At 61.6% G+C, this 16332-nt stretch overlaps 1 protein-coding gene across 16 annotated transcripts in view; it reads left to right on the top strand.

Moving 5' to 3' along the window:
- The window catches only part of CAMK2B (calcium/calmodulin dependent protein kinase II beta), a 145205-nt gene extending 129082 nt beyond the window's left edge, over positions 1-16123 (top strand). For 8 of the 16 annotated variants that reach the window (XM_054017949.1, XM_054017947.1, XM_054017945.1 and 5 more), the window contains 8 exons: positions 3118-3166; positions 7084-7212; positions 8378-8506; positions 9882-9995; positions 13565-13640; positions 13960-14054; positions 14722-14956; positions 15531-16123. In XM_054017949.1, coding sequence (XP_053873924.1) covers positions 3118-3166; positions 7084-7212; positions 8378-8506; positions 9882-9995; positions 13565-13640; positions 13960-14054; positions 14722-14954 — 825 coding nt within the window. In that variant the 3' untranslated portion in view covers positions 14955-14956; positions 15531-16123. The remainder of the gene's footprint in view (positions 1-3117; positions 3167-7083; positions 7213-8377; positions 8507-9881; positions 9996-13564; positions 13641-13959; positions 14055-14721; positions 14957-15530) is intronic. The other 8 variants (XM_054017957.1, XM_054017956.1, XM_054017955.1 and 5 more) reach the window with 1 other exon arrangement.
- The last annotated feature ends 209 nt before the right edge of the window (positions 16124-16332 follow it).

Here is a 16332-nt window from a genome sequence, read left to right as displayed (position 1 = left end):
GTATCCACCTCAGTGTCCCCTTGGCTGGACTTTCCACCTGCCTGTGCAGCTTTTGTGACTAGCCTGATGGGTCCCTTACCTGGTCTGTGGGGCCGGCGCCCCGCGGGGTGACTGATCCCAAGCCAAGAGCGCTCCAGGGAACCCCCCGTGGGCCGTAGCCTGCTTCCCCCGCCATCGCCCTGCCCCCACCGCAGCCCCATGGACTTCAGGGAGTGACTCCTAATGCGTGTCGACGGCCAAGAGAGCAGGATGCTGCCATAGTTGCTGGCATGTCCCCAGCGCGGGTGGTGTATCAAGGTGGGGCCAGCCCTGGCAGCTGTGTGCCCACCAGAGACCAGTACGTCCCCAGGTAGGGCACTGCTGTACCTCTGCTCCTTTGCCCCACCTGGAGAATACAAAAGGAGCAGGGCCTGGCACCTAAATCCACACACCAGTCACCCAGCAGCCGTGAGGAGTTGGTTTTTAAGGAGCTTGTCTCTTAAAGGTGCCCTGCAACAGCCAGGTCTGTGCCCTTGGTTTGGTTCTCTGGGATGGATAAAAAAGGCTGAAAAGGGGGGGGGGATTCTTGTTTCCCAAAAGCTGCTTTTTTCCATCTTAGAAATAATCTGCACTGGGGTTGGCAGAAGACGCACTGGAGGTCTTTGCCATGGCGATTATGAGCCAACGCAGGATGGAACTGTAGGATCTGTTTGAATTTGCAACAGAGTCCTGCTTTCTCTCAGGTGCTTCTGAATGGCTTGAGTTAAACAGACATTAACAAACCTGAAGTAAAGAATCTGAACAGCCAAAAAAAACCCCTTAGTTCACTGCTCTGATTTGTGCTGTCACAATCCGGCCAGGTCGCCAGGCGCCGCAGAGACTCCAGGGCAGACGGGCTTTCTTTCTACATCACATGGAAACAACAAGGAGCACACATCCGATTTTGTTCTCCTTCATGCATTGCAGAAATTATTCTGAGAAAAATGAGCAGGCAGGCAGCCTCTTAGCCGCTTTACTCACCGCATAAGTGGACGAACAAGGGAAGGTGGAACAAGCAGGACCTGGCCTATTTTCTCCAGAGACCTTTTTGTCTAATTGTCCAGGTGGCACCAGAAGGTCTTGCCATGCAGGTTGTTCTGCCCCGGACAGCAAACTTGGCAGCTGGTCTCACTCAGAGGGAAGGTGGCGTCTCTATTCCAGTTGAAGGGGGTGGGAGGTTTAAGGGCCTTTTCCCTGGCTGAGCTGTGGCTTGAGGATTTTAAAATTTTACTCCCAACAGGTGGGGAAAGGGCTTTGTTCCCACCGTGCAAGTCTGGCAGATCGGCTCCATAATTAGCTACATCTCAGTCACTCTAAGGGAAGGCAACTGGTGTCAGGGCATAGACGGGACTTGGGTCTGGTTCTCCATTGTCCCACACCACCTTGTGGCCTGAGGGCTGGCGATTGCCTAACAATCGAGCGTGGAAGCCGTGGTATGAATAGCAAGGCCGCGGAGTGATAGTGTTCCATACAGAGCAGCATGGTTACAAAGGCTCCTGGGGAAGACCAGGCGATCGAATGGGTCTTGTCCAGCTCCTGAAGGCCAGGGCACGGGGCTAGCTGCACAGGTTTGCTGAAGGGACTGGCTAGCTCACAGCATTGGTAATGGTGGTGGAGCCTTGGGCACTGGCTTGAATTCAGGCTCCTTCGCTGCTCGGTGATGTACGTTGGTGGCCAGATGGCCCACCCGTGGATGACCCCTTCCTGCCCATTTTCATTGGTGCGACTCAGAGCCTGGCGTTGACGGCGTACGCTGCTCCGGAGGTGCCACGGAAACCTGGTTTCCCCCAACCCCGTGACGGCAGCAAGACGGGCCGGTCGCTGTCTTTGTTCAGGGCTGGCGTGATACCTGTCTGCACAGGCTGTGAAGCGCTTTTCAGAGCAGGTCTCCTCAGTGGGCCCAGAACGAGACAGGGCTCCCAGCAAACCCCTCCCTCAAGCTGTTCCTTCCCCTTAACCCAGGAGACTGGCCTTGCGTTAAACTAACCAGAAGGTGCTGTAACTGGGGCGATTCCTCTCCTTCCCCTTCTGTGCTGACTCAGGCTGGCCTCCAGGCTCTCAGCTAAGGTCACATCTTCCCAGGACCCCCCTGCCGGAGCTGGGATTATTCCTGGGGTTGGGACGCGACAGGGATTTTCCAACACAGGTGCCAGCTGCCTGGAGTGAGATGGGAAACGTTTGCTGTCCACCTGAAATAAATGCATCTGCAAAAGGGCAGATCCCATTTTCTCTTCATTCTGGAGGGCCCTGCAATCCACCCACCTTCCCCAGAGCCTCTTGTGGGGGGAAAGACCCTGGCCACACGCTACTCCTGCCTCCCTGCTGATGGCGGGGAAGGTGGGACGGGAGCCTGATCTGGAGCATCAGTGGATGGAGCTCAGGCGGGTGCCCAAGGAAGGGTTCTGGGGAGGGCTGTTGCCCCAGAGTCAAAGGGCAGCTTTTCTCCCTGCAGTCCTGCCTGGTGCTGTGAGGGGTCCGTGGCACCGTTCCTCGTCCTTCCCTGCTGCCCCAGCGCTGGAGGGGCAGGGCTGCAGGCAGGAGGCATGAGTGGGAGCCTCAAGAGAGACCTGGCTACTGTGAGCCATGCCTGAGTCTCCCCTGGGCTAGCCTCGCTTGGGAGCTTCAGGGCAAGCACAGCTCCCCTCCCTGATACCACAGTGAGGGGCACGGGGCCAGATCTTCAGCCGACTATTGTGCCTGGCTGCCATCGTGGACACAGCTGTTCCAGGCCACTCCCGTTCACCCCGGAGGGGAAATAAGGCCCCACTAGGGGAAGGGGGCAGATATATCTTCCTAAAGGCCCCAGACATGGGTTGGGGGCCTGGATCTGCCGGGCCTGGGGGGAGTACTGGAGGGGGTTGCCTTGCGAAGCTGTCCTGCCTTTGCCACGTCACAGTGCTGCTGAGCGTCACTCCTGGCTCCAGAGCCTTGGGCAGGAGTGGGGCCCTGATAGGCCACTCCCAGAGGGGCCACGTGTGGGGCAGACGCAGGACAAGGCTCACGGGTTGTGCTGGGGCTCTAGCCTGGACACCGGGTGACCGTGGCCCAGCCCTGCCTAATGCTCTTTCTGGTCTCTCTCCCTCCCGCCTGTCTTCGCAGGAATCGTCCGACAGCACCAACACCACTATAGAGGACGAGGACACGAAAGGTAACAGCCCCGCCAGCAGCCAGCCAGGTGCCCCCAGGGCTGGCCGGGCAGCAAGGTGTGGTGGGCAGTGCCCGGCAGCTGGCGTTTCTGCGTTAGCAGCCTTGAGTGATCAGCCAGGAGAAGGGTGGTTGTGGGGTCGGTTGGGAGCTGCCCAGCGAGGGGGCAGAATGGGGGACTGGGGAAGACGAGGGGGCTGGGACAGGAGAGGGGACACTGAACCAGAGACACTTCAATCCAGTGGGATCTAGGGGCAGTTTGGAGAAGTTCCCCCAGCCGGGGCAGTGCCGCTGCTGGGAACTGGCAGGAGTCAGTGGAGAGGACCAGGAGTCGAATTCCATGGGTGAGTCCCAACTATACCTATACAATAATGGGGTCTAAATGAGCTGTTACCACTCAAGAAAGATCTTGGAGTCATTGTGGAGAGTTCTCTGAAAACATCCACTCCATGTGCAGCGGTAGTCAAAAAAGTGAACAGAATGTTGGGCATCATTAAGAAAGGGATAGATAAGACAGAAAATATCCTATTGCCTCTGTATAAATCCATGGTACACCCACATCTGGAATACTGTGTGCAGATGTGGTCACTCCATCTCAAAAAAGATACATTGGACTTGGAAAAGGTTCAGAAAAGGGCAACAAAAATGATTAGGGCTATGGAACAGCTTCCGTGTGAGGAGAGATTAATAAGACTGGGACTTTTCAGCTTGGAAAGGAGATGGTTAAGGGGAGATATGATTGAGGTCTATAAAATCATGCCTGGTGTGGAGAAAGTAGATAAGGAAGTGTTATTTACTCCTTCTCATAACACAAGGACTATGGGTCACCAAAGGAAATTAACAGGCAGTAGGTTTAAAACACACAAAATGAAGTATTTCTTCACACAACGCACAGTCAGTCTATGGAACCTGTGTGGAATCTGGGATGGGGCTCACTCTGTGTGTGCCGGGGGGGGGGGGCAGTTCTGGGATGGGGCTCTCTCTGTGTGTGCCGGGGGGGCGGTTCTGGGATGGGGCTCGCTCTGCGTGTGCCGGGGGGTCTGGGATGGGGCTCGCTCTGCGTGTGCCGGGGGGGTCTGGGATGGGGCTCGCTCTGCGGGTGCCGGGGGGTGAGTCTAGGATGGGGCTCGCTCTGCGTGTGCCGGGGGGGTCTGGGATGGGGCTCGCTCTGCGTGTGCCGGGGGGTGAGTCTAGGACGGGGCTCGCTCTGCATGTGCTGCGGGGGCGGTTCTGGGACGGGGTTGTTCTGCGTGTGTTGGGGGAGTCTGGGATGAGGTTCGCTCTGCATGTGCCGGGGGTAGAAGGTTCTGGGACTGGGTCGTTCTGCATGTGCCGGAGGGAGTCTGGAATGGGGCTCACTCAGCATGTGCCGGGGGAGGTCTGGGGCAGGGCTTGCTCTGCGTGTGCCAGGGGGGATCTGGGATGGGGCTCGCTCTGCGTGTGCTGGGGGGGATCTGGGATGGGGCTCGCTCTGCGTGTGCCGGGGGGGATCTGGGATGGGGCTCGCTCTGCGTGTGCTGGGGGTGTCCTGGGATGGGGCTCGTTCTGCGTGTGCCGGGGGGAGATCTGGGATGGGGCTCGCTCTGCGTGTGCTGGGGGGGATATCTGGGATGGGGCTCGCTCTGCGTGTGCTGGGGGGGATATCTGGGATGGGGCTCGCTCTGCGTGTGCTGGGGCAGAGGTCTGGGATGGGGCTCACTCTGCGTGTGCTGGGGGTGTCCTGGGATGGAGCTCGCTCTGCGTGTGCCAGGGGTAGGAGGTTCTGGGACGGGGTTGCTCTGCGTGTGCCGGGGGTAGGAGGTTCTGGGACGCGGTGTGCTATTTGTGTGGCCTGGAGGCGGGCCAGGCTGGGCCAGGCCGGAGTCCCTCTGCATGCCCTGGGCTGGCTCTCGCTGCAGGCTGGTGTGGCTGAAGTTGGGCTCCTCGCCTGTGCCTGGCCAGCGGTGGGCTGGCCCGAGCTGGGACTCCCCCCAGGGATCCAAGCCGACGTCCCCTTTTCCTGCAGGGTTTTGGGACTTGGTTTTCAACCCAATTTTCTCTGCCGTTCCGCAGCTCCTGCGCCCTTGGTACCTGGGCTGCGGGCTCCCAGCCAGCATTCCCCGCAGCCTCTGGCAGGGCTCCGGGGCACCAGCCCCATGTCAGAGAGTGGGCATTACCATGATCAGTCGTTACGGGCGGTGCCACGGGGCACCTAGGGGGTCAGGAGCAGAGCCGGGCATAGAACCCAGGAGTCCTGGCTCCCAGCCTGGGGCCTCAGTGTGCCATCTGGTCTCTCTCTCTATTCACGCCCCCTCAGGGCTCCACTGTGTCATCTCTCCCCAGCCTTCGGTGTTAAAGCCAGTGTTCCTCCTGTCCCTGGGAGCTCGCCCTCTCCTGCTGTATCCGTTCCCTCACCCCCTGTCACAGAGCGTGGGGGAGTCAGGGCCCTACACCCCTCTTCCTGGGATTCACCGTGACGCTCAGCCAGCCAGTAAAATGGAAGGTTTATTGAACAATAGGAACGCAGTCTACAACAGAGCTTGTAGGTACAACCAGGACCCCTCAGTCAAGTCCTTCTTTGGGGGGCAGGGAGCTTAGACTGCAGAGACTTGGGGTTCCCTGCGTTCCACCACCCAGCCCCCCAAACTGAAACTAAAAACTCCTCCAGCTGCTCTCTCTCCTCCCCCCCCAGCTCCACCTCTCCTTTGTCCAGTCTCCAGCCAGAAGGTGTCACTTCTCCCAACCCCCGTCCTGGCTCACGTTACAGCTCAGGGATTTTCCTGCAAGGGCAATTTCCCATCCCCAATATAACTCCCCTCCTCCGTCACACACCCCCAGCCAAGAGCCCTGTGGAAGTCACCTGGGCTGCTCGTCCGGGGTGTGTCAGGGTGCAGGGCCGGGTCCCACAGAGCCCATCCAGCCGCTCTCCCATCCCATGTGGTCTCGTGGCCGGAGCACTAGAAAACGTCCTGTGGGGAACCACCCTGCCTTGGCCCCGGGGGGAAGCTCGTGGGGCTTTGCCATCTCGTGTGGGGCATCCAGCAGGTGCCCACAGTCAGTGCCCGCCAGGGACACAGCCAGGAAGTGGAATATTGCCAAGGCTCAGGCAGGAGAGCTGTTGTGCGGGCAGACGCGGGGTAGGCCTCGCTCAGGATCCAGGTTAGGGAGGGGATTATAATGGCTAGCCTTGCCGAGGACATGGCACTTAGAGGGCAGGGAGTAACCCGGCCACTCTGCCCCGCATCTCCCCTCTGTTCAGCAACTGCAGGGGCAGATACGTCCCCTCCACTCCACCCCGGCTGCCCTAAATCCCACCCCGGCCTCTGGACCTCTGCAAACGGTGCAAAATCGCTGCACCGCTCGTCTGCTCCTGCCACGTCCCTTCCAGTCTCCTCTCTGCTGGCAACTGGTACCGAGCCCTGTGCCTGGGCATAGGGGCTGCCTGCACCAGGGCAGGGTTTCCCTTTGTGCCAGCTCATCTGGGCAGCACTGGAGCATGGTATGCATTTAGCATGTTCAGGTTCCTTTCCTTTCCAACCGTCACCTGCCCGCCACCCCTAAACCACACTGGGATGCAGGGGTGGGTTCTGGAGGATGAATCCAGTCTTTGCCTGCTTCCTGCCACAAGGAGATGACCTGGGCTAGCTCCGCAGAGCCTGTCACCCCTTTGTGGCACCGAGGGGCTTTGCCACGGCATGTTGGTTTTGTTATTAATAATGAGGGTCCTTAGAGTGAAATTAGCACTGTGAAGTCCATGGCCTCGCTCGCTGTCCCTGACAGCTCCGGGGAAGCCCTGATATTGGAAATCAATACAGACCTCCTCCCACACCTGCTCCTCCCACAGCAGCTCCTCCCCTGCTTTCATCCTGTCTTGCTGCTTTTCCATTCCATTTTTCCATTCCATTCATCCTTCTCTCCATTCTTTTGTCTGTCCTGTCCCAGCTGCCAGGTTCTCTGACATTTTATTCATGGTGAGCAGGGGCTCCGGGCCCCCGGATACCGAAGGGCTGCAACCTGCCACCAGCCAGCCCTGCCCATCTCCAGCTGTCACAAACCCTCCGCCTCCCCAGCGTAAGTAGCGAGTGTGACTGGGGCCTCTGTGGCAGCCATGCAGATGCCTGTCCCCTAGGGCCTGGGTAGAAGGTCCCGGTGTCCAGGAGCCTAGCTAGAGAGAAGGATCTGCCACCTCTTGTGGTTTGAGAGCCAGTCTTGCAATGGATGCAGTTTTCCTGGAAGGCCCGGCTCCCGGAGACACTCACGTTACAGTGCTGCTGGCGTGAGACAATGAAACAGAACGAGCCAGGCCCTCAGAATCCGAAGCTCGGCCTCGTCAAACCTGACTGAGATTTAAAGAAAAAGACCCAATGAAGGTTGGGTTCCATTTCTTTGCCGCCTGGTTTCTGAGCCTTTAGGTTACTTGGCTTGGGTTACATGCCAAGCTTTTCTCCACAACCACCACCGCGAGGAAGGTGCTGCTTGTGGTGGGAAAGCTGAGCCTCTGCTTGGTAATCATCTGCCTCCAGGAGCAGGGGCTTCAAGAGAGAAAGCAGCCATTGCAAGACTTGCACTAAAGCCCTGGCCATGCTTCCCCCGCGTGACCTCTTCCCTTTCGTCTCTGCCCTTGGCCTGTTCCTACAGCACTTGACGAACTCAGCTGGCATTTTCCCTAGGATGCTGCGTGAACTCTCCCCTAAACCCCAGGGGAGCAGAGTTGCCACCTCCCTCCAGGGCCTTGCACCCCTCCAGACAGCAGCGTTATAAGCAGGATTTTCCAGGATCGCTCCCTCCTATTGGTCGGCCCAGTACCAGCCTCCAGACTTACGCAGAGCATTCCATTGTGCACGAGAGGTCACTATTACTATTTATACTACCGGCACGTCTACGTGCGCCAGGCATGGCCCAGGACCCCACCCTGCCAGGCGCTATACAGACACGGAGCAAAGGAGCTGGTCGGCTAAGCATGACCAGCCCCAGAATGGCAAAGTGCCGCCCTGCGCCTGGCCCAAGCCACGCAGCGAGTCAGTTGCAGGACTGGGGTTCGAAGCCAGGCGTTCTTGGCACTTAGCCCTGACGCTAAACCACAGAGCAATCCCATTCCCCAGGGTCATAGGCAGAGTGCAGGGTATGCTGGCTAGCGGAAGGCCCCGCCGCAACTCCCGGCTCTTCCCCGCGCTCCTCCTCTCCGTCACGCTTCCATTCCACCTGTCTCATCCTTCTCTCGTCTGTCCCATCCCAGCCACCAAGTTCTCTGACATTTTAAGCACGGTGAGGAAGGGCTCTGGAGCCCCGGATGCTGAGGGGCCGCGGCCTGCCGGGAGCCAGCCCTGCCCGTCTCCAGCCGTGGCGAACCCTCTTGTTCCCCAGCGTAAGTAGCAGGGCTCAGGGGGGCCTGCGGCTCGGCACTGGACTAGTTTCTCTGGCCACCGCGGACCAGTGCAGTCGCCCGCTGGGCGCCTCCTGGCTGCGTGCGGTGGGGGCTACGGCTCACCTGCCCCTTCACTAGTTTCTTTCGGGGCTCCTGGTCTGAGCGCTGGGCGTGTGCTTTGTGCTCTGTGGGTGGAGGCCGAGCTGGACACGGCTTGTGAGGACTCCCCTTGTACAGACCCCCTTCGCCTCAGCCTTGAGCCTGCTGTCCCGGGGAAGCCAGCCGGGGACCTTGCCCCCCCCCGGGCCTTGCCACCACTCTCAGCCTGGGCAACCCTCCCCTCGTCCGACGGCCCCGGGTTCTAGTCACGCCTGCCCACTGGGATTGGGCTACCAATGGGACCCTTCACTGGCCCTCTTCCTGGCCAAAGCAGAGGCCTCTAGACATGCTCTGTCTCCTTTGGCTTGAAAGGAACCAGTTCCCTTTCGGGGTGGTTATGACCACTGCAGCCCCTCTCCAAGGTAGGGCTGGGTAGGTCCCAACGTAGGCACCCGCCAGCCCCATTTCACTGGTGCCCAGACCAGGAGCTGGACTCAATCACCCTTCGCTGGGATAAAAGGGAACAGTGTGCCCGCCCCATGCCCGCTGCAGAGCTGAGCTCCACAGCGCCTGCCTGGCAATGCTGTGCCATGAGCCCTGCACACGGAGCAAAGCCGAGTGCAGGCTGCTGCGCTCCCCAGAAGTGGGGGGGGGGCACGGCAGGTGCCCCTCGCTCCTTTCCCGCATGGTGCCAACAGCCAGCAGGGCAGGTGGGTTTTGCTTGTCAAGGTTTCTCCCACTGGTTTTTGCCTTTAGAAGCAGGCTCGTCCCTGACTCAGTGGGGAATCTCTTTGGGGGGTATGTGGGGATCTCAGGGCTGCATCTCCCACCAAGGAAGGGCCATTTGTGTCCAGCACAGGGGCCCTCCAGAGCTAAAACACGAGCTGGGGCTGGAACAAACTCATCCCTTCAGGTCGGGCACCAAGGGGGGGCCAGGAACATGCGCTCCCCCGTGCATTACTAGGGCAATAAACAACAGAGGGGGGGATTTCACCAGCCCCCCACTTCCTGAACCCCTCCCTGGCACCTCGCTCCCAGGCCTGTGTGTTCTGCACTCCGGAGAGCTGGATTTTGAATGTAAAAACAACCAGCACTCGCCCCTTTTCGGCTCCTCTGCTCAGCAGGAAGGTGCTGGGGAGAGCCCCCCGCCCGAGGTCTCCAGCAGGGAGGGCATGCGTCCCTGGCCAGTTGAATCCCACCCTTCCCTGTGCACCTCCCCGTGTCACTTTTCCATTCCATGCATCGTCTCACCCGTCTCTCGGCCATCCCGGCCCAGCCGCCAGGTTCTCGGACCTTTTCAACACGGTGAGGAGGGGCTCCGGGCCCCCGGACACTGCCGTCAGCCAGCCCTGCCCATCTCCAGCCGTCACGAACCCTCTGCCTCCCCTGCGTAAGTAACGGGGCTTGGGGACGAGGGGCTGCGGCTCGGCCTCAGTCACCCAGCTTGGATCTGCCTCCAGCCCTGAAATCTGCCCTGGCAGTCACCCTGGGGCTGGGTCTCAGCGGGTGCTCTCCTGGCACAGAGCCCAAACCCATCTGCAATGCCCATGTGGGCTGGCACAGCAGCGTGGAGGGCCATTGGCAGAGTCGGGGGGGGGGCGGAGCGAGGATATCAGAGAGGGCTGCTGGGTCAGGACTAAGGGGCATCAGCAGAGCTGGGGGGGAGCCCAGGACTGGGACAGCGGGGGAGGGGGGGGCTGTGGGTCAGGAGTGAGGGGCATCGGCAGAGCTGTGTGGGGAGCCCAGGGCTGGGCTAGCAGGGGCTGCAGGTCAGGACTGAGGGGTGTTAGCACAGACGTATGCTGGCGGGAGGGGCGTTTTGCTCTGTTCAGGTGCCGATGGTTCACAGTTGTCTGAGCGCTGGGCTCTGGGCTCCTGCCCAGGCGCTGTAGCGTCAGGTGTCCCGGGCGCTGGGAATCCCGGCACGGATGGTTTACAGGGCTGGCTGACAGCTCGCAGCCAGGGGCAGGCCCGGGGAATGGGAGCTGCCGAGCCAGGGGTGGGGAGCTGAGCAGGGAGAAGCACTGTGTGGCGCAGGCATGACCAGCAGGCTCACAGGTAAGGGCTGGTTTGGCTGGGACCGGGGAAGGATTTGGGGAGTCTCTGGAGCTGGCTGGGGTGGGGACAGACCCTTCCCCTGAAGGCTGTGCTGGGTGCCGAGGCCGATTAGCCGGAACTATTGTGGAGGGGCAGGAATTTGAACTAACTCAGGGTGGGGGGCAGACCCGGGGCAGGGGAGCGGGACACAGAAGGGGTTGTGGCAGGACTGGCACTGGCTGGCTGATCCCAAGAGGGTGTGAGCTGTTCACCCCGGGGCCCAGGGCGCGAGGTCCCTCCCACAGGGCAGGGCTGATGTTCTGATACAGCCACAGCCTGGCGCCGTTCGGGGGGGCCTAGTTCGGCTCCCGGCTGCGTGGTGTGAAGCAGAGAGAGGAGCTGGGGTTACACCTCAGGAGCTCGACCCCTCGGAAGCATCAAGGCCCTGGGCTGGGACCCTGGTGTCCAGTTGGGCCCGGAGGCGGTGCAGAGCGGGAGGGAGCTGTAGTGCGGGGGCTGGGTGCGGGAGGAACAAAGGTGCTGTTGGCAATGAGGGCAGCGATGCAGGGAGACTGCAGGGGAGAAGGCTCTTGCACCCATGCTGTGGAAGGGGCCGGTGCCAGAGCAGGGACAGGGATGGAGAGCAAGCGGGTCTGGGGGATGGCCAGGAGAGCACAGTGTGTAGCACCTGGGTCCGGGGGATGGAGTGAGCAGCAGAGCCCGGGGCCTGTGGGGGCAGCCCCATAGGCTGGGAGTGAGGAGGGACTGAGGAATTCAGCAGTGGGGCCATAGCATGGAGGGCCCGGCCAACCCAAGCGAGAAGGATGGGGGCAGGCTCTGGGGGGTGGGAGTCTGTTGGGCAAAGGAGAGGGGAGGGGCTTGCCCCCGGGAAGGTCCCTCTGGCCCAGGTGGAGGGTGAAGTCCCTGCTGGATGTTCCTGTGGGGCTGGGCCAGGCCTCGCTCACCCTGCCCCTCTCCAGTGGAGCCAGCTTCCCCATTCCACCAGCCAAGGGAGCCAGGAGAAGCCCGCAGACAGCGGCTGGCCTGAGGGTCCAGCCCTGGGGTCAGTGTGTCCGTGTGGGGAGCTGTCCTGGTCTACCCACAGCAGTGTTGTCAGCCTGAGCTGGGTACCTGGCCTGGGACTCCAATAACATGACTAGTAACTAATAACCGTCAGTTCCCCACACAGCCCCGCCCAGAGACACTGGGCAGCCCCCCAGCCCCTGGATGCTATTCACATGCAGCCTGGCTCCACCGGGCCGTATGGAGTCTAGGGGCTTTCTTAAACACTGCCAAAAAAGACTACCAAGCCATTCTAGAAATCAGTGGGGTGGCCTCATCTGGCTCCGGTGGACAGGATCAGGCCCCCCCATCTCAGTGCGCAATGGGAAGGAACAAGGGCCTGGACTAACGCCCCTGGGACGAGCGATTGAAGAGACTGGCGACAAATAAGGGAGGACAGGATAAAAGCATAGAAAACAATGGCTGAGCTGGAGCAGGGGAAGCATTTGTTCTCCCATCTCAAAACACAAGAACAAGGCGCCATTCAGGGACACTGAAATTCAGAACCGATAAAGGGTGATGCTTTTTCACACCGTTAGACAGTGGAACCCCCTGCCACTGGACGCAGGTGAGGCCAAAGGGATTGGACGGTTATGTGGATAACAAGAACCTCCCACGTTAGCAGCAGCACATTTGGGGCGGGCTAGCAAACCTTGTGCTTCGGAGCTAAAACCAGCCTCAGGCAGGGATGGAGGGAGATTTATGTGGGAGGCAGATTAGCCCCCATCAGCCACTGTTGGCTTCTGCTGAACCATCTGGTGCTGGCCACTGATGCAACCAGGAGCCCGGACAAGATGGGCCATGACTGTGTAACCCCTCCGTGCAGGCCGGCTGGCCCCCTGGCCCTTGCCCGCTGCAGGTGGGGCACTCTCTTCCTTGGCACTCCCCCCCCCCGTTGTTGCCCTTCCCCCAGCTGTGCTGGGCAGGGAGGGGGTGTCCCCCCGTGGCACGGGGCAGGGGCTGTTCTGTGGGCAAGCAGGGACCGTGGCCAGACAGCAAGAGAAAGGGGAACTGGGGTGCCTGGCGAGAAGAGCCCCTCTGGGGCAGGCTCCAGGCCCCCAGCAGCTTCGAGGCCGGGGGTGCTAGAGAGGGGTTAGACCCCCCCCACCACACTGGATTGAAGTGTCTCGGGGCCTGCATCGCCCCTCGCTCTCCCTGCTGTGACAGGGAGCAGGACAGGACGCCCTGACCCCGACCCGGGCCCCGCTCTGAGCAGCACGGCAGGGCAGGGCCAGCAGCCCCATGGGGCCAAGGGGCAGGAAATGGATGCTGCAGGGCAGGCCAGAAGTTTCCGAGCACTGCTCCCGTGGCAGGGAGCTGAGCCGCGGCTCCGCTGCATAATGCATGGGCACTGAGCTAAATGGGTCACCTGGGCATCTCCCAGGCCCCCTTCCTCCCCCAGGCCTGGAGCACGGGCTGCAGGAGGGTTATGGGGCACGGCTGGGCAAGGGACACCAGAGGGTTACTGGGCTGGGAATGGGGCACGGGAGGTTTCTGGACCTGGGTGGATCTGGGGCACGGGAGCTGTGGGCATGGGGCACGGGAGGGCTATGGGGCTGGACCTGGAGGGTATGAGGAAGGGGCTAGAGCTGACTGGTTTTTCAGGGTGCCCGGTTGTCGGCCCTGGAGGCAGAAGCCCTGGGGGTGCCCACCAGGCAGTGCCAGAACGGGCTTCCCCAGTTTGTGCCCCCCACACACAGTGCCTCAGCTGAGGCAGAAGGGGGCAGCTCGTGGGCTGGGCAAACTGTGAGTTGTGGTGAACCCGGCCGCCCATGGGTAACTGCCAGGTCTGGCCCTGGTGGCCAGGGGCTCCCCCCAGTGCCCACCCCCTGCTGACACCCCCCGCTCTCCGCCCTGCAGCCCGCAAGCAGGAAATCATCAAGATCACCGAGCAGCTGATTGAGGCCGTGAACAACGGGGACTTCGAGGCCTATGCGTGAGTCCCCGGGGCAGAGCGGTGCTGGGCATGGGGCTCTGCGGGCGGCCTGGGCTTGGGTTCCCCACGGGCCAGCCTTGGCCCCCGCCCCCACATGCCATGCCGCGAGCCAAGGCCGGCCCTCGGGGAACCCAAGCCCAGGCGGGGGCGGAGGGGCCCTGCCCGCTGGGTGGGGAGACAGGCACCGAGGCAGCCTCCTGCCAGGTCGGCATGGGGGTCGAGGTGGCTGGCGGTGCAGGCCGGGGGTTCTCTCTGGATGGGGCTGGGGCGCTGCGAGGCGCCCTGCCCTGTCGCTCATCGCCCCGTTCTTCCCTTCTAGGAAGATCTGCGACCCAGGCCTGACGTCATTCGAACCCGAAGCCCTGGGCAACCTGGTCGAGGGGATGGACTTCCACAGATTCTACTTCGAAAACTGTGAGTGAGGGCGCCTGCTGCCAGGGCGGGGCTGGGCACCCCACAGACTGGCCTGGCTTGGCACCCAGGGGTCCTGTCAGCCGGCCCAGCTCGGACTCCAGGCTCACGTTGACCCTGCTCAGTGCCTGGGGGTCGTATTGGCCAGCCCAGCGCAGCGTTCTGGCGATCCTGCTGGCCGGACTTGGCTCAGTGCCTGGGGTTCCTGGCAGTCGGCCCAGCGCGGTGCCCAATGGTCGTATTGGCCAGCACAGCACAGGACTTGGGGCCCTGCCATCTGGCCCAGCTTGGTGCTCAGAAGTCCTGCTGGCCAGCTGGCTTGGGGTCCAGGGGTCCTGCTGGCCCAACCCAGCTCAGCACCCAGGGTCCTTCTGGCTGGGCCCTGGCCCTTGATTTGATGCTCAGAGCAAGACGTATCCAAGACCCCTCACCCCCTGGCTCTGACCCAATGGGCCTCACCACAGCCCTGCCCCCAAGACCTGCCCTCTCCCCATGATCCTCCAAAAGCTGCCTCCACCCCAGGGGCCCCCCATGACCTGCCCCCTCCCTGCAAGACCGTCTCCCAGGCTGTTGCCGCGTGCCCCGGGCTCACTGCTGGTCCCTTGGGCCCATCCCTCTGGCTCTGGGCTGCAGGCCACCCCCGGCTCACAGCGGCTCTCTGCCTCCCCAGTGTTATCCAAAAACAACAAGCCCATCCACACGACCATCCTGAACCCCCATGTGCACGTGATCGGGGAGGACGCCGCCTGCATTGCCTACATCCGCCTGACGCAGTACATCGACGGGCAGGGCCGGCCCCGCACCAGCCAGTCCGAGGAGACCCGCGTCTGGCACCGCCGCGATGGCAAGTGGCAGAACGTCCACTTCCACTGCTCGGGGGCGCCGGTGGCACCGCTGCAGTGAAGGTGAGACCAGAGCCCAAGCGGCCCCCGCCCCCATCCCCTCCCCCACCGGGGCCGATCCAGGGCTGGTGAGACCAGAACCAGAACCTCCCTGACCCAACCCGGCCTCCCCTCTCCGCGGTGCTGCTCTGGAGAAGGTGGGATCAGAACCAGAGCCCCCCCCAACCTAACCCGTGTTTAACACACACATCCCACCGATAGTGCTGCTCCGGGGAACATGAGATCAGAACCAGCCCCTGCTGACCCAGCCCTGCTTCAGGCTGGCAGGGATCCCTCTGCGTACAGGGCTGTGCCCATGAGGAGGGACCTTTGACGGGGTGGGTCAGCAGGTCTGGTTCTGGTGGAAGCCCCCAGCAGGAGCAGCTGGTCACAGGCCCGGTCTACGCTACGAAGCTCTCCTGGCTAGGAGAGTGACCAAACGCCCCTCCTGCTATGCCAGCAAAACCCTGGTCTAGATGCAGCTCTGCGGCCAGAAGGGCCGGTGTGGCTGAACTCCTGTGGTCTCCTGCCACGTCTCCACCGGTGGCTGTCCCGGCGCGGGCCTGGCCCACGGCATGTGTGTGTTTGTGTCTTGCAGAGCTACCGCTGGCTGTTTTGGTTTCATCCCGAAGGAGATGGTGATTTGAGCTGAGCCGCTAGCCGGGAGCAGCGGTGCCAAGCACGCGCCCGCATGCACGTGTCCCCCCTCCCCCTGCCCGTTTCCAGTGCCTGTGTTTGCAGAAAAATACCACCAACAACAAAAAAAACCAACAACAACAACAAAAAACCCAACCCCACCCCGAGCCCAGCCCGGTCGTGACCTCTCCAGACCCAGCCGTCCCCCTCCCTGCCCCCCCGTGTCCGTCCAGCCAGGTGAGCAGGTGTTGCGATGAAACTGTTCCGACTCTGATACAAACCTTCCTTCCAAAGCCCCGCGCCGCCCGCCCCCCCGCGCTGCCTGCCCCCGCACTGAGCGGCGCTCCGCCAAGACGACTTGCATTCTCTGTCGAAGCATGGACCTTCCCCGTGGTCGTGTCCCGTGGTCGTGTTTGCGCTTGGACATCTGTGACCTGTTTTTCGAACCGTTCCTCGACAGCGGACTCTGCTCCCGAGCGCTCGGGCTTCCCCGGATCTTCCCCTTCTAGTTGTGCTTGTGGATTGTTCTGATGACGATGACATTACTATTCTTCGGCTGCCTCGTTCGTTTCTTCTTTGGTGGGTTTGGTCGCTGGAGCCGTGGCTTTGCTGGGCCTGGATCCCCACCCTGTCCCCCGCTAGCCAACGGCTGGCTTGCCCCACACACCGCCGACTGGGGGGGAGAAGGGAGTGTCGTGAAGTGGAGATATGCTGAATTCTTGCCAGGCCTAGAGCTTGTGAGATGCACCCACACCCTAGACCCC

This window comes from Malaclemys terrapin, chromosome 2 (assembly GCF_027887155.1).
Source record: "Malaclemys terrapin pileata isolate rMalTer1 chromosome 2, rMalTer1.hap1, whole genome shotgun sequence".
In the NCBI taxonomy this organism is placed as follows: domain Eukaryota; kingdom Metazoa; phylum Chordata; order Testudines; family Emydidae; genus Malaclemys; species Malaclemys terrapin.
The sequence above is the reverse complement of the archived record's forward strand: the minus strand, read 5'-3'. Positions and strand labels throughout refer to the sequence as shown.